At 41.4% G+C, this 24,758-nt stretch overlaps 1 protein-coding gene across 1 annotated transcript in view; it reads left to right on the top strand.

Annotated features, from left to right (window-relative positions):
• GRPR (gastrin releasing peptide receptor) overlaps window positions 1-23,485 on the top strand; it is a 30,043-nt gene extending 6,558 nt beyond the window's left edge. Inside the window, exons 2-3 of the mRNA XM_021680855.1 lie at window positions 20,991-21,342; window positions 23,096-23,485. Of these exons, the coding sequence (XP_021536530.1) occupies window positions 20,991-21,342; window positions 23,096-23,485 (742 nt within the window). The remainder of the gene's footprint in view (window positions 1-20,990; window positions 21,343-23,095) is intronic.
• The last annotated feature ends 1,273 nt before the right edge of the window (window positions 23,486-24,758 follow it).

The following is a 24,758-nucleotide window of genomic DNA, read 5'->3' as shown; positions in this document are numbered from 1 at the left end:
GGTTCTATTCCCTCCATCTGTCCAAATCCTATGAATCCCTCAAGGCACAGTTCAGGTCCCTTCTCCTCTATGAAGCATTCCCTGATCTTTTGCTTTCACTGATTTTTCCCCTTCTCAAGTTTTTGCCTGTATTGTCTATGAAATACCAAATCTGTCCCACATTTTATTACTGGGTCCTTTGTATAGATGTGTTTTCTACTTCCTTAATCATGTGGGAAGCTCCTTGGGGTCTGTGCCTGCTATGACACCCGGGCCCACCGTACATCTAGTAAGAGGACAATAACCACAGCTTGGTTGATGTTTGAGCAGTGACAAGTAGAAATCATCTTAAAGTTCAAACCCTTGTTTGACAGAGACCAAAAGATGGAATTTGGCCTTGTCATAGCAGATTCAAAGTGCAGTCAGACTATAATACTGCTCTCCTCATTTTAAGTCCTAGTTCCTTTGGGGGAACTGGAAACTTTTCTTCAGACACCATCAAAACACAGAGTCTGATTCCATTTCCCTTCCCTGGACAGTGGGAGCTACTGATCCCAGACCCTACTGTCCTGAGGGAGGATAACCCGAGTAACTGCAAGATGGTGCCCTTCTAAGGGGATCGCCCCAGTGATGCCAGAGGCTCCTCTAATGTTCTAGAGGCCCAGCTTCACTGATTTCAAGGACATTGGCCCTTTCACACAAGACAAGACAATTTAATTTCTTTTTCTTTTTTTTTTTAAAGATCTTATTTATTTGACAGAGAGAGACACAGCGAAAGAGGGAACACAAGCAGGGGGAGTGGGAGAGAGAGAAGCAGGCTTCCCGCCGAGCAGGGAGCCCGATGTGGGGCTCTATCCCAGGACCCTGGGATCATGACCTGAGCCGAAGACAGATGCTTAATGACTGAGCCACCCAGGCGCCCCAAGTCGATTTAATTTCTTGCAAAGCATTTTTTCCAGAAAGTCCCTCTGTTGGAGGGGCTTACATGAGTCACCAGTTCATAACTTCTCTATAGTCTGATTTTTCTGAAGCATACTGCCTCTCTGGAAGGAAACTCAACTCGTGTTTCCCCAGGGTGATGGATCTGCCACGGCTGCTGGCAGACTCTGCAGTGCCCAGAGGGCAGGGGCAACGGAAGTGGGGTTTCCCAGCAAGGCTCTTTCAACTGGAGTGCTGTAGACAGAAGGGCAGAAAAGGATTTTGACCTTGTCTCTAACATATTATCTGTGAAAGTGTTAGACTTTTGTGTGATTAATTAAGTATCATTTCTGGCAACTTAATATGCATGGAGGCAAAGAGAAAAAAAGCACAAACTTGATCATGAAACATATTGCATAGCCTGAAAGGGCTTCCTGGTGAGGTTTTTTGAACTGTGCTTGTCAATAACATCCTTTGAAAAATAGACTAAATTAGCATTTTTGCACTTGTAAATCCTCCTGGTGTGTAGGGTTTGCATAAATTCTCTCTTAATTAAAACACGTTTTGCAGAATAAAAGAAAAAAATTCTTCATTCCTCTCTGATTTTGTTTCTTACAGTCATCTTTGAAATTCTGCTGATTAGTATCTGATATTTGCTGCTACTTGAAATGATTTGATTTGCCAGAAACCTCTAAAAGGCTGCTGATTCATTTTACACATTAAATATCACTTTCTTTAGGGGCGCCTGGGTGGCTCAGTCAGTTAAGCGTCCGACTCTTGATTTTGGCTCAGATCATGATCTCAGGGTCGTGAGATAGAGCCCCGCGTTGGGCTCTGTGCTGGGCGTGGAGCCTGCTTGAGATTCTCTCTCCCTCTCCCCCTGCACCTCTGCCCCCTCTAAAAAAATAAATAAATATCACTTTCTATGGGAGGTCTTCATTGGCCACTCAGTCTAAAGGAATGACCAACACTATTCCATCATCCAGTTTCTTTTTTCAGGTTGACTGAGGTGTAACTTACATATAGTAAACTTTTAGGTGTACATTTCTCTGAATTTTGACAAACTTATGCAGTATGTAACCACCACCACTACAGTCTAGATGTAGAACATCCATCACCCCAGATACTATCATGTCCTTGTGTAGTCTATCCGATTCCCCCACCCTCAGCTCCTGAAAACCCCTGATCTTTTCTAAAATAGCATATGAATGACATTATACAGTGTACAGTTGGTTAAGTCTGGCTTCTTTTTTTTTTTTTTTTTTTTAAAGATTTTATTTATTTATTTGACAGAGAGAGAGACAGCGAGAGCAGGAACACAAGCAGGGGGAGTGGGAGAGGGAGAAGCAGGCTTCCCGCCGAGCAAGGAGCCCGATGTGGGACTCGATCCCAGGACCCTGGGATCATGACCTGAGCCGAAGGCAGACGCTTAACGACTGAGCCACCCAGGCACCCTAAGTCTGGCTTCTTTCAAACTCATGTTGTTGCATGTATCAGGAGCCCATTCCTTTTTATTGCTGAGTAGTGTTCCACTGCACGGGTATACCAGTTGGTTTATCCCTTCTTCAGTCAGTGGGCATTAGGGTTGTTTTTGGTTTGGGTAGTTATGAATAAAGTCATCAACGTTCACATAGGATTTTGTATGGATGATATCTTCATTTTTCTTAGGTAAATATCATCCAGTATTATTTTCTTGAGAATTATTTTGTTCATTTATTTGCTTACTTGTTTATTATCTGTCTTCTACCACTAGAAATATACCCCCCCAAAAATGGGAGGCTATCTCATTCAGTAGCATATTCTTTGATACTAAAACCATCCCTAACCTGTAATAGAGGCTTGATAAGTGTTTATTGAATACATGAGTGGATGGAAACATGAAGGAAGGAGTAAAGAAATGAATGAATTCTGGTAGGTCCTACTGAGAGAACCTGGAAGGCTGGATTACGGTTTATGAATCATGTTCATCTCTTTTGATGGTTAACAGAATGACTGCAGTAGAACAGTCATCCCAACTCTAGACGAAAAGACCTTATGCAGGTTTTATGGGAACTATTTGGAGGATGCTTTTTTTTTTTTTAAAGATTTTATTTATTTTTGTGTGAGAGAGAGAGAGAGGGCGTGAAAGAGAGAGAGAGAGAGCACAAGCAGGGGGGAGGGACAGAGGGAGAAGCAGACTCCCCGATGAGCAGGGAGCCCGATGCAGGGCTCGATCCCAGGACCCGGGGATCATGACTGAGCCAAAGGCAGAGGCTTAATGACTGAGCCACCCAGGCGTCCTGGAGGATGCTTTTTAAGAAAAAACAAGTAAAATTATGAATGCAAAGTTAGGTAGAAACGTGGTTGTTTTAAAAGATTTAGAAAGATATTAGATTTAGAAATCACAATGTTAGAAATTTAAATAAGTTGATAAATTCTACAAACATCACAAAATCCAGAAAAATAACATAGTATCTATTAATTAATTGCCTGACACATGTCCATCACACTTGTTTTCTTAAATATTTTGGCTTCATCCTCATTTGTCTCCTCTTAAAATGACAATGGTTTGGTGATATCCTTTTCTATAGAGAAATTAGAAAGATGAGTCAGACTCGTGGCATGGTTGATTAAAATGGGTTTATTATTAAGGATTGGTTAGAAAAGTTTCTTTCAGCTCTGTAAGTCATAACTGGTTATGTCATATAATTATAGGATGACTGTATAGTGTTTAAGATTATTTGAGAAAGCCACTATCAAATTTCTTTCCTATATGGGCTGTACAATTTCACAGTATTTTTTTTTTTTTAAGATTTTATTTATTTATTTGACAGAGACAGAAACAGCGAGAGCAGGAACACAAGCAGGGGGAGTGGGAGAGGGAGAAGCAGGCTTCCCGCCGAGCAGGGAGCCCGATGTGGGACTCGATCCCAGGACCCTGGGATCACGACCTGAGCCGAAGGCAGTCGCTTAACCAACTGAGCCACCCAGGCGCCCAATTTCACAGTATTTAAAGTTTTGTGCCTTGAGTAATCTTAAATACTTGTTTAATTGACGTCCATTAACTTGTTTGCCATGGATGTCTTGGCATTATGAGTTTTAAGTTTTCCTCATCAATGTTGGTATTTTGTGGGTATGTGTAACATGAGTCACTTTACACAAATGTCTTTGCTGTTTGTAATTTGGCTACAGGTTTCTGTCCTATAAACATAGACACTCTGATAAATTCGACTTTGCTGATATATTTGGATTTAAATCTACCACGTTATTATTTGATTTTTATTGGTCTCACCAGTCTCATTATTCTTTCTCCCTTTCTTCTTGCCTTCTTTTAAATTAGTGAAATATTTTAATTATTCTACCCCTCCCCATGAGTTTAATTATACAAGCTCTTCTTCGTATTCTTTCAGGGGCTACCCTAGAGTTTATAACATGTATCCTTGACTTATTACAGTTTGCTATAAATTAGTACTTTCCCACTTCCAGGACAATTCAAGGATTGCAATGCAAAGACACTTTATTTTAATTCCCTCCTGCCTTTTGTGAGGGGTGGGGGTGGGGAGAAGCTATTGTTATTTTCTATTTTAATTCTCTTTGTATTTTAAAACCCACAACTCACTATGTTTATTGTTTTTACATACTTTATATTTACTCACATATTTTTTACCTTTAGATTTAAATTTATTCCCATATTTATCTTTTCTGTTGTTCTCTGTTTCTTCCTACAACTCTGACTTTACCTGAGATCATTTTGCTTCTGCCCAAAGAATGCCCTTCAGTGTTTCACTGAGTGTAAATATAATGGGGATACATTTTCTGGTTTGGTGTGTATGAAAATGCCTTTATTTGATGTCATTTGGGGAGGAGATTTTCACTGGGCATAGAATTCTAGGCCAGCAGTTCTGATCTTTCACACTTTGACGTTGCCATTTATTGTACTTGGACTTCCGCTATGATGACAGATGTCAGTTTTGTTGGTGCTTCTTTAAAATTATTGATTTGTCGCTCTTTGAATGATTTTAAGATTTTTTTCTTTATCTTTGGTTTTCAGCAGCATTACTATGATGCACTTAGCTGTGGTTTTCTTTGTCTTTTTCCTGCTTGGATTCATAGCTTTTCTTAAATCTGTGGTTTGAAGATTTTAGCCAGTTTTCTCAAGTTCTCAACCATTACAACTTCAAATATTGCTTCTGTCCCATTCTCTTTTTTTATGCTGTCTACGTATCAACAGAATACTACAGGTTAAGTTTTTCGAGTTTTCTTCCTCCTTTGCTTGTTTTTGTTTTTATTGAGGCAGAAGATTCCATCCTAGGGTCAAGCCTCTGTTACTAGGAACTGTTTTAAACACAATCTCATTTCACCATGTCCCATGAATTTCTTACTCCTTTTACTGTGTTTTCCATTCTGCTATTCTCACTGTACTTCACTCTAGCCATTTTCAGCTCACTAATCCTCTCTTTAGCTATGTCTAGTCTTTCCATTTGGTTCCATCTTGTCATCTAATTTCTTGAATTAGTCCCAATGTATTTTAAAATCCCTCTCTGGTAACTCTAACATGTGGAACCTCTCTAAGCCGGTTTCTATTACAGATTTTCTTCTCTTGTTTTTTGGCCATTTTGTTTTGCCTCCTGGTATACGAGGCAATTTTGTTTGACTACCTGATTTTGTATATGAAGAACTGTAAATAATTCGAGGTTCTGCATGTTATTATCTTCCAGAAAAGATTCGCTTTTGCTTCTTGCAGATAATTAGGAGGTGGCAGTATATCTGACCCGATCAGGGACTGAGCAGATTGGAGGCTGGGATTGGGTCTTTGCAAGAATTAGTTCACACCTCCTGCTAGGGTGTCCCCCTTTTGGGAATCCAAACTGAAAGCCTGGGGTGTTTACCTGGCCTCCTCTCCTTGGTGGGCCTTGAACTCCATTTATTGTCCTCCTTCCTCCTAAAACTGCTAGAAGCTCTGCTCAGCTTTATTTCTCTGTTGCTGTTTGAAACTTGGTAAATGCCTTAAGGCAAAAATGGTACTGAATGACAGCTTCATCTCTTTATGCTTCCTTCTCTCCAGGATTTTGGCCCCTCAGATCCTCACTGCCTTGGTATTTCTCTGATGCTTTCCAAGAGATTTCCTAACTTTTCATTTTAGGGGAGTTACTCAGCAACAAGCTGGTTTGCCATTATCAGAAATGGAAAACAGAACTCCCTCATCGGACCTGTGGGATCAGCATGCACAGCCTCACATTATCTCCACAGGTTAGATTCAGAGACGTGAGTAAGTCAGGAGTCTCAGCTGAGGCCTGCAGCAGTGGACACTGCCAAGTACTGTAGGTACATCAAAGCCTCTGGGATCTTTCAGCTAAGCCAGGGCTCTTAGCCCCAGTAAGTAAGAGCTGGAGCCAACATTTAGTTATGCAGGGGTTGAGAACAGCTGAAATTCCGTGGGAAGGAAAGAGCCAAAATGTTCCTGAGGTACATTTCTTTAAACTTCACTTCTTTTTACTTTTCTTTTTTTGTATTGTACTCAGACCAGTTAGCCAGTGGGAATAGCTAAAGGTACCCAGGAAAGAAGCAGGAAAAAATGTGGAGTGCAGCACATAAAGAAATTTACTTCCAGTGTGAGAAGAACTCATTGTAAAAATAATAGTATGTCCATGTGACTCACTTATTTCTTTATGCTGTCTACATATAAATAGAATGACTACAGGTCAACTTCAAGCTTTTCAAAGTTTCTTTTTTTCCCTTTGGTGGTATTTTTTGTTTGTTTGTTTTGTTTTATTATCAGGCACTTTCATACCGGGCTTGGGCCTCTGAGAAATATGTTAAACACAATTAAAAAACAATACAAAATTATGTAAAAACAAAATTACAGTAGTTTCTCCATGAGAGCATATGGGAAATGCTTATTTCTCTTTAAATAAATGGCAATCAAAACAGATTTTTAAGAATTTCATTATTATCTATTCTTTTCCCCTTCTACTTTATTTTTTTTAAAGATTTATTTATTGGGGCGCCTGGGTGGCTTAGTTGTTAAGCATCTGCCTTTGGCTCAGGTCATGATCTCAGGGTGCTGGGATCGAGCCCCGCATCAGGCTCCCTGCTCCACGGGAAGCCTGCTTCTCCCTTCCCCACTCCCCCTGCTTGTGTTCCCTCTCTCACTGTGTCTCTCTCTGTCAAATAAATAAAATCTTAAAAAAAAAAAAAGCCATCAGAGGTGACATTTTAAAAAATAAATAAATAAAAATAAAGATTTATTTATTTATTAGAGAGAGAGAGAGCGCACATGCATGTGCACATGTGCACGAGTGGGGAGAGGGGCAGAGGGAGAGGGAGAGAAGCAGCCTCCCCACTGAACACGTAGCCTGACATGGGACTCGATCCCATGACCCTGAGATCATGACCTGAGCCAAAATCAAGAGTAGGACGCTCAACTGACTGAGCCACCCAGGCACCCCTCCCCTTCTACTTTAAATGATTGGAAACACCACAGGAGAACAGAAAAATCAGAATTTGGCATCTTTTCTTTCCTAGGTTGTCAGCAGAGGTGAAACTGGAGGTTAAAATGATGGTTTGAGGGAAATATGCACTATGGGATGAAGATCAGTATAGTAAATATTTAGTTTGAAGTACTCTTTCCTGGTGCTTTAAAAAGACCTGAGACTGAAGAGCTATAATCAAATATAATTAACTAGGGGACCCAGAGACCTAGGTTCTAGTCTTGGTTCTCAGCTAACCAACTGTGGGACCTCTGGCCACTACTTTTCCTCTTCTGTAATGTGAAGGGAATGGGCCTTGATGACTCCCAAGTTTTATATTCCGTAATTATATAGAAAACAGGTTTAGCATTAAACATGTACTCATGTCTGCACCATGGTAAAAGCACTTCATAGACTGACCCAGCATCGTCTAAGAGCGCCTCACAAAGGGGAATGTAATATGTTAAGCATCATTCTGTTGTTCTTTCAGGGCCTTACCTGGGCCTAGCTTGCTTCCTCAACCAGATTTTAAGTCCTTAGTGGTCAGGGACTTTTATATCCATAATGCCAAGCAGAGCCTGAGATACTAAATTAGTCCTTACCTGTGCCGATAAATTGACTAAGCATCCTGGACAATGAGTGTTTAGCACTGGAAGACCAACGGCAAAGCTCAGTGGCCTACTGTCTTCATGATCACAAATTACTAAGCCTAACAGGCAGAGCGCTGTGTAAAATGGAAGACAGACTCTCTCCTCCATTAATGAAGGAACCAACAATTTTGGTATGAACAGGCCGAGAACAACAGAAATGCTAGCCATGTTCACACATTCAGTGCACACAGGCTGGGGGGCCAGTAAACATTTTTTTCAAGGGCCCTATGATAAATATTCTCAGCTTTGTGGGCCGTAAGGTCTCTGTTGCAACCCCTCAACACTGCCATTATGGCATGAAAGCAGCCATAGATATTATGGAAGAAAATAGGCATAGCTCTGTTGCAGTGAAACCTTATTTACTGACCCTGAAACTTGAATTTCATTTACTTTTCACATGTCACAAAATGTGATTCTTCTTTTGACTGTTTAAAAGCCATTTAAAATGCAAAAACTATTCTTAGCTCATGGGCCATATGGAAACAGGCAGAGGGTCAGATTTGACCAGTAGATCCTTAGTTTGCTGTGCGGGATATAAAAGTGTGTGCATGCTTGCTGACGTGGGCATTTAGCAGTGTCTTCACTGTATCTTTGCTGCGTAGAGTTGACACAATGTTACATTAGTTTCAGGTGTACAGCTTAGTGGTTTGAAGTTCATCACCAGTGTAGCTACCATCCGTCCCGTTACATCACTATTATAATATCAAACTAGAACCTAGGGGAATCCATGACCCCTGTCCAGTTAGCCAGGACGGACTTCCTAGGGGATATAATAAAAACAATACAATACAAATCAGACACCTGTGTGCTGCTTTAAAGTATGAGGTACTGTCATGTCATGCGCATTTGCTTTCGAATCAAAAAATTGAGAGTCAAACCCCAACGTCTTTAAGATATGTGTCTTTTCCAGTGTGCCCTGGGTCCACTGTGATACTAACAGTTGTTTAAATGAAGAAAAGGAGAGAGTTTTAACTCCAGGCTTACCCAGATTCCAGCTCGCATGGGTGGTGGGCATGGGGGTGCTGGGGGCCGAGGCTTCCCGTTGCTCATGGGGGAAGTGAAGATGTGACCAGACGCTGCGCTTCTCACAACGTCCTCCAGATGGTTTCACCGTCATGCACAGTGCTGGCCTCCTGTAAGTTCTCATGTACGCAAGGCCCTTTAAAATTGCGAAAAAGGGGAATTGTGCTCAGGGAGAATCATTTCCTCTGTACCTCCAGGGGTTCGTCTAGGCTTGAAATGGTTAGAGAAATAGGAAGTGTTTGGGCCATGGGAGATGTCTTGGGAAAAGGCTGTTAGCACTTTTATTCTAAAATTTTCAACTGAAAAAAGTCATTCAAATGCACTGTCTAGACCATCTTCCTTGATGATAGCTTTGCTGACTCAAAGCAAACTTTTTCAGTTCATTCTTTTTTTTTTTTTAAAGATTTTATTTATTTATTTGACAGAGAAAGACACAGCGAGAGAGGGAACACAAACGGGGAGTGGGAGAGGGAGAAGCAGACTCCCCGCCGAGCAGGGAGCCCGATGCGGGACTCGATCCTGGGACTCCAGGATCATGACCTGAGCTGAAGGCAGTCGCTTAACCAACTGAGCCACCCAGGCGCCCTTTTCAGTTCATTCTTAATTAAGATGCCCCCAAAGTTGCCTGGTGACAAACTTCTAAGCTTTTCTTCCCTCCCTTATTTACCCCCCCCATCCTTCCTTTTTTCCTAACTGTATTGTGATGAAATATACATAATATAAAATTGACTATTTTAATCATTTTGAAGTGCTCAGTTCTGTGGCGTTCTATGGTGCATTCACATGGTTGTACAACCATCACCACCATCCATCCCCAGAACTGTTTTCATCTTCCCAATCTGAAACTCCCTACCTGTTAAACAGTAACAGTCCTTTCTTTCTTTCACTGTATTGTCTTCTCTTTGCTTCTTTCTTTTATTGTTAATTTTTGGAGGTCACATTTACTGGAGCACTATTCACAGTGAGGACAAATTCAAAAGCACTGAATTTGAAACGATGTCTGAGTTTGAGCCCTGGTTCTTCTCATTGTCAACTGTGTGACTTTGGGCAAACCACTCTACAGGTCTCAGTTTTCGATCTATAAAATGGAGATAAGGGTATTAACTTTTAATATGTCATAGGACTACTGTAATTTTTGTAATGATGAAATGAGACAATGTATTGACTTCTTTATAAAATGTTAGAATGCCTAGTCAAAAGAGTGTTTGTTATTAGCGTGACTGTTATTTATGTTCATAAGGGAGCTGAGAGGATGTTGACATCTCAACCAGGTGTTGTTCAGGGGACAATCATTTCTTTTCATGGACTGTAATAGCCTTTTATTTAAATCGTGCTTCCTAGTTTTCAAAGTGCTTTTGAAACACCTCATTTAGCACCTCCTTATAGCAAGTAAGGTTGATATCATTAGTTTCATTTCACAGATGAAGGAAATGGAGATCTGAAAGTCTCATGGTTTAAGATCTGGACCCAGGACCTCTGTTCAACTCCGAGCTCTGCCACTTGCTGGCCGTGTGAGCTCGGGTGACCTGGTTCACCTCCTTGTGCCTCAGATTCTTCATCTGTAAGAAGATGACCACAGTAGTACCTACTTCCTTGCATCGTTATCAGGGATTCAAAAAGTTAATCCTTGAAAAGTGTTAGGAGCTGTACCAGGCACATAGTCTCACATATAAGTTTTTGTTAAATAAATAGTATAAAATAAAATAAAAGGAAATGGAGACAGCATGCTTTTGTAAAAATAGCGAATTATGGAAGTGGGTGTAGAATGCACGGCTCCCGGTCTCCCTTAAGTTCTTCCCACTCACTGTCTTGGGCTCCTTCCCCACGCAGTGATACCTCACTAACACTGCCAGGATCAACCTTCTGGGCCAGGGGACCCAATAAGCTACAAAGTTGGGTCAACATTTCCCCCTGTATGAAGACTCTCATAAAAGGTTATTTAAATATAGTGCTATTAAATTTTTATAATTAGATACAATGACTCATATGCCATGATGGTATTTTTGAGCTTTAATAATTCCTATTTTGAGAAAAAAAAAAGATAATGCACTTGACTGAGATAATTTAGAAATTCTATTTTAATCCCCAATAATTTGAAATATATTCAAAAACTAACATTGTCTCTGATATTTCATTTTCTGCATATGCGTTTGATACACTGATGGGACCAGGAGAAGAATTTACATAGTGGTTGCTCTTGGTGGCCCACCCATATCCCTCGCACTCCCTAGAGGTCCCTTACAGACCTGGGCTTGCTGCTTTTCTCTGACCGAGAGCGATACCTGGCCATGGGAAGGTTTGAGGCAGGTGGGAGTGCTCCAGAATTAACAGTGGAGGACCATTCTCAACCAAAGAGGGATGGGAGTCCACGGGAAACACCTCAGCCTCCTCACGCTTTGGTGGCACAGTTCTGGAATGTGCTCCAGTTGCCCAGAATGGCACATTTCCTTGGCTTCCATTCCCCCCCTCGAACAAACTACTTGCACCTAAATCCTTGTTTCGGGGTCTGTTTGGCAGTGAATGACAATTTATGAAGACAATTTATGACCCTGAGTCTATTTTACCTTCCACCCTAGAGCACGGGTGATTTTTCTCTGTCTTTGTGATTCTTCCCTGTTCTCTATCTTCTATGTTACTCGGTCGAGCAAATGCAGGCCATGTCTAACTACAACTCGCAAGTGGGATTTATAAACGTTCTTCAAACTTTTGGGCTCATAAATTGCTGAAACAGTCTAACAAGTTATAAATATATGTTCTTCCCTCCATAACAGTTTTTGAGGAATGGCCTACGAACAGCTTGTGGCGACTGAAATGGAACCGGGTGACTGCTCTTCTTTGTCATTTGAAACATACCCACTGGCAACTGTAATATTTCATCCTGCTTATACCCCTTCTGACAAATTCCTTTACAGGATTAGCACTGAGCTTTGGAATTAGGTCATCCTGCTGAAACCCGTTTGGGGCCCAAGCATCAATATTTGCCCAACTCCTTCCGCCAGGGCACCATGAGATGTCCAACAATTGTTTTGCAGCTCTCTTTCCATTTTATACCTCAGCCTCTGCATCCCTCGTAGCCCAGAAACAGTACCTGCACTTCTGAACCTTCTCCACATCAGCACCCCTTTCTCCAGCCCTGTGCCGGCCTCTGGATTTTAGAGCTTCCCTGATGCCGTTTTCAGCTTGGCTCCCAATGTCTCATTCAGATGGCCTCTTGAGGCTCTGCAGCCTCTGACTTTATGAAAGAGCTCAGACCTCCCTCTAGGCCCAGGCCACAGGGAACTTCAGGGTGTGTATATGGCAGTGAAAGATGCAGGAGATTCAGTACAAAAGACTCAGGAAGGAAGGAATTTTGTGTTTGCCTAGAACCACCGTGTTTTCATCATGGATAGAGCAGGTGGGGAACAGACATTCTAATAAATTTTTTGTGTTTCTCCCTTAATTTCAATACCAGCAAAAGGGGGCAGATTTTGCCACCCCAACATGTGCCTCTTTGGCATGAGGATGACTTTAGGCTGATTATTTTTTAAGAAACAGCAGACACAGGACAGGCTCTGAAAATCCTAATCAAAGTTACCCTTTTGTAAGAGACACTGACATTTATAAGGGAAATCTCCATCTGTGAGGACTGCAAAGTGGGGTTCATGCCCTCCAGGAGAGGTGCAACCTGATCTCACAGGTAAGGGAGGAAAGTGTCAAAACTTCTATTTATATTGATTTTTATTTAAAAATAAAGATGAATTAAACGTTAGTAATATGTAGTGGTTTAAACTGAGGCTCACTCTCTACCTGAGTCCACATCAGAGGATCCCTTACCATGTGTAGCTCAGGCAGCAGGAGTACAAGGCCCAACATATAGAAGGCTCAACCATGGCACCTCATTCTTCCCTGCACCTTCAGGTTTTGGAGAGGCTTCAAATGGATAAGTGGCTTTAAAATATTCCTGCAAAACAAAACCCCACAGGTTGTCAATGATACTAAAATTGCAAGCCCGAGAGAAAAATATGAATATAACAAAGAAGTTATAACACATTATTATTTTTTTTATATAAGTAGGCTCCACACCCAGCATGGAGCCCAGCATGGGGCTTGAACTCGCAACCCTGAGATCAAGACCTGAGCTGAGCCAACCAGGTGCCCCTAACACATTATTTTGAATTTGTTATTTTACTGTTAATCTCTTTTTTTAGTTTATCTTTTTAAAATTCTTTTTTTTTTTAAAGATTTTATTTATTTATTTGAGACAGAGAGAATGAGAGAGAGAGAGCGCACATGAGAGGGGGGAGGGTCAGAGGGAGAAGCAGGCTCCCCGCCGAGCAGGGAGCCCGATGCGGGACTCGATCCCGGGACTCCAGGATCATGACCTGAGCCGAAAGCAGTCGCTTAACCAACTGAGCCACCCAGGCGCCCCATCTTTTTAAAATTCTATATTTTAGCATGTTCTCTCCCTTGCTTGTGAACTTCTGTATAATACCCACCCACACTCAACAATTAACATCTCCTAGACTTTGTTCTTGCTCTACAGTGTGCGTGTGTGTGGGTGTGGGTGGGTGTACACACACATTTGTTTGCTTGTTTTATTCTGTTGAACTCTGGAAAGTAAGGTGCAAATATCCTGAGTATTTCAGTGTGTATTCCCTAAGAACATGGACACTCTTCTGCAGAACCCCAATACCATTATCACACCTAATGAAATTAACAATAATTCCTTAATACCATCTGATATGTAATCACATTTCCCCCATTTTCCAAAAAAAAAAAATAATAATTTATTACTTTAGAAAAAAAAAATCCAGGATCAAATTAAGGCACATGCATTGCATTTGGTTGTTATATTTCTCTTTTTTCCCAGTCCTATTGAGATACAAGTGACACATAACGTTGTATAAGTTTAAGATGCATAACATAATAATTTGCTGTATGTACATATTGTGAAAAGGGTTACTTGTTATATCTCTTTTATCTCCTTTAAAGTGTTAACAGTAGCTCCCCTATATTCTTCTAAAAAAACGGTGTTGACTGTTTTGATGAATCTAAGCGAGTTATCTTGTAGAATGTGCCAGAATTGGATTTGTCTCATTGTTTCCTCATATACAGATTCAGGTTAAAAATTTTGGGCAAGATGACTGCATAAGCAATGTTGTGTTCTTCCCATTGCATTTTATCAGGAGGCACACGATCTCAGATGGTCCCATTATTGGTGATGCTAAATTTAATCTGGGCCAAATTATGAATTTCATGGGCCCTTGGCACTTTTACCTTCATGGGACCCTTTCTCCATAAAAAAATGTTGAGAATTATATTTTATAATTATATCAGCATAAAGATAAATATAATCCAAGATGGATTATATTCATTTTTTTCTTCTCATTTTAAAAGAAATTGAAACACTTTTCAAAACCCCTAAAAGTATCGTGGGCCATAGGCCTTGTGCCTACTCTAACTAGTAGAGAAGTTCACCCTGGATTTGACCACCTGGTTAAAGGAGTGACTTCTGGACCTCCCCAACATAAAGGTACATTTTCCTCTTTGCAATTAGATAGTAGTCTATGGGGAGACTCTTTGAGACTATGTGAATATCCTGTTCCCCTAAAACCTCTCCCTCAGTGGTTTTATCATTTTTGCTGGAATCACTGATTACACTGAAGACTGCAGTTATTATCTCCTGTGGAGGGATGAGAATACTGAAGTGCAGAGTCCATGATTTGTCCAAGACCATAAATCTACTTGGTAGATTCACCATTAGGAACCAGATCTCTGCTCCCAAGTCCACATTAGAGGCTAGAGAAAACCAGAGTATATCAAGGAGTGAAAAAGAGCATTGGAGTTATTCGGCCTGGAGAGAACAGAAAAGGAGAACTGTAATCTGTTACTTAAAGATAATGGTTGGATGTGCACCAAGGACCAGCAAGTTCTCCATTGGCAGAGTAATAGCTCAAAGGGAGATAAAATGCCATTGCTCTGGATTATAGTCATTTTACAAGTCAGCTAATAATTGCCTCCCATTTCTTCAGAAAAGTTCCTGGCGTTATTCTCAGGAGAAAATAAAGCCGATGTTTAATAGCCTCGTCAAGGGCGCCTGGGTGGCTCAGATGGTTAAGCGTCTGCCTTCGGCTCAGGTCATGATCCCAGGGTCCTGGGATCGAGTCCCGCATTGGGCTCCCTGCTAGGCAGGGAGGCTGCTTCTCCCTCTGCCTCTGCTTCTCTGTCTCTCTGACTCTCATGAATAAATAAATAAAACATTAAAAAAAAATAGCCTCATCAAATCTGATTAGGTGTTAGGATTCTAATTTAAATGCTGACAATGTGCCAATTACCTAGAGACTAATTCCTTTAAGTTTTCTCTTCACCTCAGTCCACTCTAGGTAGTATGCATCAGGAGATTTTAAAATATTGTTATTCAACAATTCCTACAGACTTCAGTAGGTAAGTATGGACAAATGAAGGCTGAAATGCTGCGTTCTTAAAAATAAATACACTGCCCATATTTGAATAAAAGACATACTCTTCTGTGGGCAAAGGTTTCCAATCCTGGGTGTGGGAGTCCGCTACTGCTACTTGCCAAAAAATCTCTTTGAGACATTAATCTTATTACACAGAATGTTTCTGACCTTTCCCATGTTTGCATAAGAAAAATGAAGCACAGACGTTTTTAGGAGTGGGAAGCAATTGTCTTGAGCCCCATAGTATCAGAGGAGTGGATTTGTCAGTCTATGGAGGAATGATTCTTACTAAATATGTAAAAGTGTATCTACTCTCATTTTTGAGACGTCGGGAACAGGAGACACACCTGCAAGTCACATATTATTAATTAATTAGAAAGTATGCACTGAGCCTCTACTTTGAAGTAAGTGGTATGCAGAACAAGGGATCTGGAGCATTTTTAGTGATACAGAAAGAAGAGAAGAGGAACAGATGTAAGCTTCTAAGCTCAGGACATTTATTCTAAGAAATAGGTAGAAAAGACATACCCATGGAAAGCTAGCAAACAATTCAAGATGGTGCATAGTAAACATAAAATGAAAAAACATCGATAATCCTATCATAAAATTAGACAGTTTAGGAGAAAGAACAGGAATTATGGAGGCCTAGATTGAGCAGCAAAAGCTTCATCAGGATGATACTTATCAACTAGAATTTGGAAGGATAGGATTCAGATGAATGGAGACTGGGACTGGGCAGAAAGAAAGGAGGAAGGCAGGAAAGTAATGGAGAATTTAGGAACAGACCATTTGACTTAGGGCCACATCATCTCAGCTTCTTTTTTTTTTCTTTTCCTTCTTCTTGGGGGTGGAGGGGCAGAGGGAGAGAGAGAGTCTCAAGCAGACTCCACGCTGAGTGCAGAGCCCAACACAGGACTCGATCTCACAACCCTGAGATCACGACCTGAGCCGAACCCAAGAGTCAGGCACTCAACTGACTGTGCCACCCAGGAGCCCCTTGGGAGAAAGAGAATCTTAAGCAGATTCTCACTCAGCGGGACCTGGGTGGCTCAGATGGTTAAGCGTCTGCCTTTGGCTCAGGTCATGATCCCAGGGTCCTGGGATCGAGTCCCACATCGGGCTCCCTGCTCCTTGGGAGCCTGCTTCTCTCTCTCTCTCTCTCATGAATAAATAAATAAATAAAATCTTTAAAAAAAAAAAAAAAGATTCCGCACTCAGCGAGGAGCCTGACTCGGGGTTCAATCTCACAACCCTGAGATCATGACCTGAGCTGAAATCAAGAGTTGGATGCTTAACCGACTGAGCCATTCAGGCACCCCATCAGCTTCTTTTATGTCTGCCTCATTCTTTCTCTTTCTCTCAGTCTACCTACTCTGCTTATTTATCTTGCACATGGTTAAAATATGCCCAATCCCTTTTTTTTTTAAAGATTTTATTTATTTGACAGAGACACAGCAAGAGAGGGAATACAAGTGGGGGAGAGAGAACACAAGTGGGGGAGAGGGAGAAGCAGGCTTCCCGCCGAGCAGGGAGCCCAATGCGGGGCTTGATCCCAGGACCCCGGGATCATGACCTGAGCCGAAGGCAGACGCTTAACGACTGAGCCACCCAGGCGCCCCCCCAATCCCTTTCTTGACATCAAAATCTTTTACTTCCAGCATCTGTTATTGACTAACTACATCCTCTCATTTTTTCAGTTTAAATGCTTAAGAGAAAGAGAGGCTCTACTATTTAATAGCTGGTCAGGCAGTTCACTGGCTGGTTTATATTAAGTATCCGCCCCAGTCCAACTAGCCATCACTCCTAAGCAAGAACTCCCCCCCTCCCGCCCCCACCAGAGGTGTCTCCCTGCATTGGGAGCTCTGGGGAGAGCTATCTAAACCAGAAGAAGAAATAGACGGACATGTCCCATGCTCTATAGAACCATTAGACTTCCAGGGACCATTTGGTGTGTTCCATACACATTTGGGAAACAACTTCTGGTCTGTTTCTCTGCTTCTAAGAAGGATTTCCCCAGAGCTTTCTTCTGAAAGAGCTATGATATCCTGAAAGGAGTTGGTCCTCAATCAAATGCTGACTCTACCACTTCTGAAAGTGAGCTTCAGTTTGTCACCTGTAGAATGAGGATAATAGCACCCATCTGTTGTCTGGACATAAATGAGATAATGCAGATGCTAGTCTCTGCTTGGCACAAAGCAAGAACTTAGTAAATGGGATTTCTTTAATTACTTTTGATATTTTATGAATATTCCATAACAGAAAATTATTTGCAGTGCATTTTTACTTATTTTTTAATTACACAAGTGATATATGAATGTATCTGAATATTTAAAAGCAATTCCTAGACATTATATTAATTCAGTGTAAATATATTCACAGTAAATATTTTAGGGTGTGTTTTTAATAAAAAGTCTTTTTAAAAACACAGAACCACAATACCATTTTTAAAACACAGAACCACAATACCTAGTATATTAAAAATAATTCCTTAATATCACCAGTACTAAATCTATATTTGATTTTCCTCAATAGTCTCAAAAGTATCTTTTTATGGTTGTTTGATTTGAATCAAAATCCAAAAGGAGTCCACACATTGCACTTAATATGTATTACACATCCCAGTAGGTCTATAACCATTCTCCTTCCTTTAAAAAAATTTTTTTTCTCCTTTTCTATGCCATGTATTTGTAGGGAAAAAAAATGGAGTCATTCCTGTAGAATTTTCCAATTTGGGATTTGACTGTATCTTCATCATTTAGCAGATTCTTTTATCCCTACGTTTCTTGAAAACTGGTACATAGATATAGAGGCTTAGTTAGATTCAAATTATTTTTCTGGCAAAACTAGAAAACTGTAATTTTTTATACTATCTTTTATGTTTAAAAGTTATGAATTTGAAATAGCAGCTCAACAGTTCCCATGGCATTTTGCACTTAGGAGTACAAGGTTTCCAAGAGAAAAGGAGGTAAGCCATTCACTCTGGTTTCTGCCTCATGCAGAAATGAGTCACTCATGCAGGAGTGAATCACCTTCACTTGGAGAATTAACGGTACTTATGACTGCTTTCTGTCAGAAAACGCAGATGGAAGTCATAATTACTACTTTATCTGTAATTGATTTATCAGAGATAGCTTTAGTCATATACATCTTTGGCTGAAGATGTTCACGTACCTTTAATTAAAGATATAAATTCCTTGCCTACATTCTAAACTAGGAACAAAAATGTCTGAGATGACTAGTGAGTAGAGAAAGTGCCAGAAGAAAATAAAACTTCCTTTGAAAGTTTTATGTTTTTCTGTAATTGTTTAAAATGAATCAATATAATCTATGGATGGAAAAAGCAAACTGAGGTACACTGAAGCAGGACTACAGTATTGTTCTGGAGTGCTGGGGATGCCCATTAAATAAGAGCCCTCTCTTCTCTACCTGTGTTAGGAACAGAGAGCTAGATAAAGAAATCGAGAACAATAAAAATAATTTCTTCTATGCCTGATAAAGCTATTTGGAGAAGTGACTTAGGTCCACAGCAATAATGAACTTGCAAACACCTGATCTCCTACATTACATGTGCCATTCCCCTAGTCAGGGACAACCATAGGCCTCTCTGAGCCCAGAGTACATGCCAGATTCTTTTTCTCAAACTCACCTCTTAATAACTCACTCCCCTTTCCCTGGAGGGAGGCAGAAAGTGAGTGAGGAATCAGGGTGCAGCAAAGAGTGGTAACTCAATGGAAGTTTAATCAACATGGAAGTAAGTGGAAACAAGTGTTCCCCCATCACTGAAGTCCATCATATAAAAGAGTATCAGTGGTAGAACTAGTTTTAACACAGCATTTTCAGCAATGAACACCCTCACATTTAGTTGGTCCCAACACACATCAACTTCCCCACTATCGCAGCTCATGTTCGACTGAACAAATATTTGTGGAGTGTGTGCAGATCACAGTGCTGGCAGATGCCAAGATGGAAGACACTCTTTGCCCACCAGAGGCTCATCCTCTAGTGGGTTCTCAGACAAGTGCACACAAAACTGGTGTGCACCCCACTGTGCTAGGTGTTGTACGGGGAGTTGTGGCAGACATTGAGATGCTCTGCTCAGATATCCCTTGAAGAAAAGATTCACTATCCAGCTGCAGGGACTGTGGTGAGCTGACAGCCTCCAGTTGTTGGTTCCTTCAGAGTCCACTTCTGCTTTCAAGCTATGGTCAATGCTCTTCTTGGACAGTTCCTCAGTTCCTGCTCAGTGACTAAACCAGATAGTAACTAAGGTCACACTCTTTTTGGGTGGCCCCAGCCCATGACTAGCAAAGTGGTGATATAAGGGCCTGGCCATTTCCACCCAAGACAGGACTCCTCTGCTGGGCAATCTCTGTTACCAAGCTCCCCATTAGGCTGGCATAGGGTGACCAGCTGTCCTGGTTTGCTGGGACTGAGAGATTTCCCAGGATGTAGGACTTTCAGTGCCAAAATTGGGCAATTTCCAGACAAATTAGGATGGCTGGTCACTTTCACTGGTGTAGACCTTGTCAGGTCTGCCTCAGGGTCTGACAGCTCCCTTCCATCCAATCTTGTGTCCTTCCCTTTGCCTTTCACAGGTATTACTCCCCAATAAACTTTTTGTCCCCCTGGTTTCATCTCAGTGTCTGCTTCCCAGAGCATCCAAGACAGGGGCCCATATAGCACAGAACCCAGGAGGGACCTGAATACTGCAAGAGATGAGACTGAAAGAGAGAAGGAGGGCAGGGGAAGATTAATTTGACAATTACGGGGATGCTCCTGGTATAACTTTTTCAGTGGGCTATTTGTCCTGCACCCTTTGAAAAAGCGAAGAGGCATATGTAAATACTCAGACTTCAGGTTCCCTAAAAGGCATTTGAATACTCAAAACGAAGGCTTTGCCAAAACAGACAAATAAACAAACCCAACCTTATTGTCCCTGTGTCCTTCTTTAGTTTTTTTAAAAGATTTATTTATTTTAGAGAGAGAGAGAGAAAGAGTGCAAATGGGGGGAGGGGCAGAGGGAGAGGGAGAGAGAATCTCAAGCAGACTCTGCCCGTGCTGAGTGTGGAAACTGACTCGGGGCTCGATCCCATGACCCTGAGATCATGACCTGAGTCGAAACCAAGGGTCAGACGCTTAACCAACTGAGCCACCCAGGTGCCCCCCCACCGTGTCCTTCTTTAAACATGCTTGTTACTAATTTCTATGATTTAAGAAGAAAAATGAAAGGAGCTTCAGCTTTTCTGCAAAGTATTCTTAAACTCAGGAGAGATTGTGGGTGAAGAAATGGGAACACATCCTTCAGAGCCAGGCCTAGGATAAGGAGAGCAAGGTACTCAGGTATAACATTTAGGGAGGCCCTCATTGTCATGGTTGTGTGAGTACAGAGTCCGCACCTGCATGAACCTGAGAGTGAGCACCTCCTTAAATAGTGCACCCAGCTGCCTGGCTTGCCTCACCCTAGTCCCAGCCCTGGCATCCATAATAGTATTAGGCAACTTACATACTACATTGGCTCTTTCCTGTCCCAGGTACAAAGCCATCGTCCGGCCAATGGATATCCAGGCCTCTCACGCTCTGATGAAGATCTGCCTCAAAGCTGCATTGATCTGGATTATCTCCATGCTTTTGGCCATCCCAGAGGCTGTGTTTTCTGATCTACATCCCTTCCATGAGGAAAGCACCAACCAGACCTTCATTAGCTGTGCCCCATACCCACACTCTAATGAGCTGCACCCCAAAATTCACTCCATGGCTTCCTTCCTGGTCTTCTACATCATCCCACTGTCGATTATCTCTGTCTACTACTACTTCATTGCTAGAAATCTGATCCAGAGTGCTTACAATCTGCCTGTGGAAGGGAATATACATGTCAAGAAGCAGGTGGGTGCTTAGGATTGATTCATTTCCTCTTTAGGGCTTGGATCTCTTTTGCATGCCACTGGCAAGTACATTATTTAGGTGGTCACGTCACCTGATTCTGCAATTAGAGGAGGTGGGTGATGGTAAATGGAAACTCCTAACCACAGAAGCCCAGGAATTCAGGTGTTCTTTATAATCTTGTTCTCTTACTAAAGACCTAAGCTAGGGAGGTGTGGAGAATCTGAAAGATTTAAAGGATGGGTTTCTTTTTGAGAACTATCTGAAAAAGTATTGTTAACAAAATAAAATATTGAGATTCATAGGGATGTGACGTCTTTTTTTTTTTTTTAAAGATTTTATTTATTTATTCATGAGAGACAGACAGAGAGAGAGGCAGAGGGAGAAGCAGGCTCCCAAGGAGCAGGGAGCCCGATGTGGGACTCGATCCCAGGACCCTGGGATCATGACCTGAGCCGAAGGCAGACGCTTAACCATCTGAGCCACCCAGGTGCCCGTGGGATGTGACGTCTTTAAACTCCAGTCACGTTGTTTGGATAGGAAGAGAGTTACCACATGGGGACAAAGCAGAGGCTGGTTGAAGAAACAGAAGTAGTTTGATTAAGACAGACTCACACTGATTTGGGTTCAAATCCAGACTTAATGACTAACTCACTCTCTCTGAACCTCAGTTCTGTTACCCATGATATAGGGTGATAACCCCACTATTGTAAGGCTGTGTGACGATTAAAAGACAGAGCATATGTGTGACCTAGAATGCCCAGAATGCGGAATGCCCTCCGTATGTGTTAGACTCCCTCCGCCATCCCCCATAACGCTGCATAATTTCAAACTTCAGGTATGAATAGCAGAAACCAGGGGCTCCAGCTTTCTCCTCTTTGTCAGTGCTTGCTTTCTAATCCAAATGTAGATCATGTGGGATTTATGATGGAAAAAGCAGAAAGACTCCCCATCCGTTTAAAGGTACAGCTTACTCAGTTGGTGGCTTCACCCTATAAAGTTCCTTTTTTTTTCTTTTTGCCTCAATTACGAGAGTAGCAGTTCTCAGTGAAACGGTCTCCATATTTGAAAGACCTCTCAATAGCGAACATCCATTGTACCTCAAATTCTTTTCCCCTTTGCAGAAGTGGCAGAGGGTGTTGGGAGCAAAAGGAGATGCTCAGCCCACTTTGTCTAAGGACCTTCCTGTATAGTATAGCCCAGAAATAACTTGAGATTAAAAAATAATAATAATAGGAAGTTATTTTGGTTTGGCCAATGAGAAAGAACAAAGCTGGCTGCTTTTTTTGAGCATCAGAGGAAATAAGAAATGATTAACTGTGGAGCCAAGAAAGATGTGAAGTCATAGGGCTGATAAACTGCACCAGTGTTCTCCTGAGGAAAAAGAGGTCACTTACTAAAATTTCATTGTGCAAGCCTTTCAAGCAGGTAATCAACTTTGTTTAAAGATCTGTTCTCAGTGGCACGTTCTAACTATATTCTACTTCATGGATTTCTGCTTCCCGGCTTTTCCATTTCTGTGTTTCTGACTTTCCCCCTTTTATGCCATCTGTTTCTGTTGCTTTCCTCCCGTTTTATCGGATTTTCTCTTGTCCTCTTTCTCCTGTTGAACTCTTTTTCTGTGGCTTTGTGAGCTCATCTATTTCCCCAATTCTTTTTCCCTGTTTTTCTTCGCTGTCTGAATCGTTGTCTCTCTGCATTCATCCCACACCGTCCCTTGGTCCCTCTGTCTCCATGTGTGTGACTCTCTCGTTAGATTGAATCCCGGAAGCGCCTTGCCAAGACAGTGCTGGTGTTCGTGGGCCTCTTTGCCTTCTGCTGGCTCCCCAACCACATCATCTACCTGTACCGCTCCTACCACTACTCTGAGGTAGACACCTCCATGCTCCACTTCATCACCAGCATCTGCGCCCGCCTCCTGGCCTTCACCAACTCCTGTGTGAACCCTTTCGCCCTCTACCTGCTGAGCAAGAGTTTCAGGAAACAATTCAACACCCAGCTCCTCTGTTGTCGGCCTGGCCTGATGACCCGCTCTCATAGCACTGGCAGAAGTACCACCTGCATGACCTCCTTCAAGAGCACCAACCCCTCTGTGGCCACCTTCAGCCTCATCAATGGAAACATCTGTCATGAAGGGTACGTCTAGGCTGCTCCTTGACCCTGTCACCCCAGGGGTCCCAGGTTTTGCTTTATGGCTAAAGAACCCTCACATCTGTTGTTGTCTCTATACCCTCCAAAGACCCTTTGGTAGGCTATGAGTTTGTAGGCAGGTTGCAGAGAAGCCCAAATGGATTGCTGTGATGTTTGAAAGGCGCATCGAGGCTTATGTTTTCCATTTCAACTTCTGAATGCTTCTTCTGATGTAGAGCCAACTCTCCCCTTTTTAGAAAAGGGAATAAGAAATTATTCTTTTAAGCATCAAGTCCTGATATATGGCTATGGCCAATTAAGTCATAGAAACTCTATGAGCCACCAGATTTATATAGCTGAAAAATTATACATTAAATGTCCACTTTGTGAAAGACTTCACCTTGTCATTTCTTGAAGCAGAAACTAGCGCTTTAAAAATATGATTTGAATAATTTTTCAGGAATATTTATAATCACAAACCAAGGAACTGTTTTTTACACTCCTAACATGAAAGCCAACCCTATGAAAAAGTCCCATGTATGAGGGACCATTCCCAAATTGATAACACTGGAAGCCAGTTTAAAACAAATCCCTGAGTGTTGATTGTTTTTAAAAGATGTTACTGGGGACATAGGAGAAACACTCAACACATCATTTTAAGGCAAAAATACAACCAAACACATAGACACACATACAAAGATCCATGTGAGGCTGTGGATTGATATCTCACACTCTGAATTCTAACTCAGTGGAGATCCTTTTTGCTGTTTCCCCATTTCAATCATCCATGGCATAGTTAGTTCTACCATAGAACAGAAATCCTTGTGGGAAAAAATTGATCATACTCTCAATTCATTATTTATAAGTACATAAAGTATAGTATTTATTTTTGGTATACAGATTTTCAGCCAAATGTAGCTACTTAGATTTGGCTGTCCTTGTCTGCTACATTGAAGCAGTAATTTCTTATGGAAAAAAAAAGGAGGGGGGAATCACATCTGAGTGGAAACAGAAACATGTTTACATTTAACACATTTAACATATGCTTACCTAAAGTCTGTGGGAGGAAATGAATAAAATTTCAGTAATATATATTTCTGTTTGAATATGTCTAAGTCATTTACAGAGGGCTTAGCTTTCAGAACGGATTGTAAAAGAGCTACAGATACATTAAGTTTCTAGTTAAGAATAGTATTTATGCAACAGCCATGTGTAGAAAAATACAGGACTGAAATCTTGTTATTTTTCTGAGTAAAGAGATTTGACGATCTTACTTTAGAAACCCTGAA

This window comes from Neomonachus schauinslandi, chromosome X, assembly GCF_002201575.2.
Source record: "Neomonachus schauinslandi chromosome X, ASM220157v2, whole genome shotgun sequence".
NCBI classification, from domain to species: Eukaryota; Metazoa; Chordata; class Mammalia; order Carnivora; family Phocidae; genus Neomonachus; species Neomonachus schauinslandi.
The sequence above is the reverse complement of the archived record's forward strand: the minus strand, read 5'-3'. Positions and strand labels throughout refer to the sequence as shown.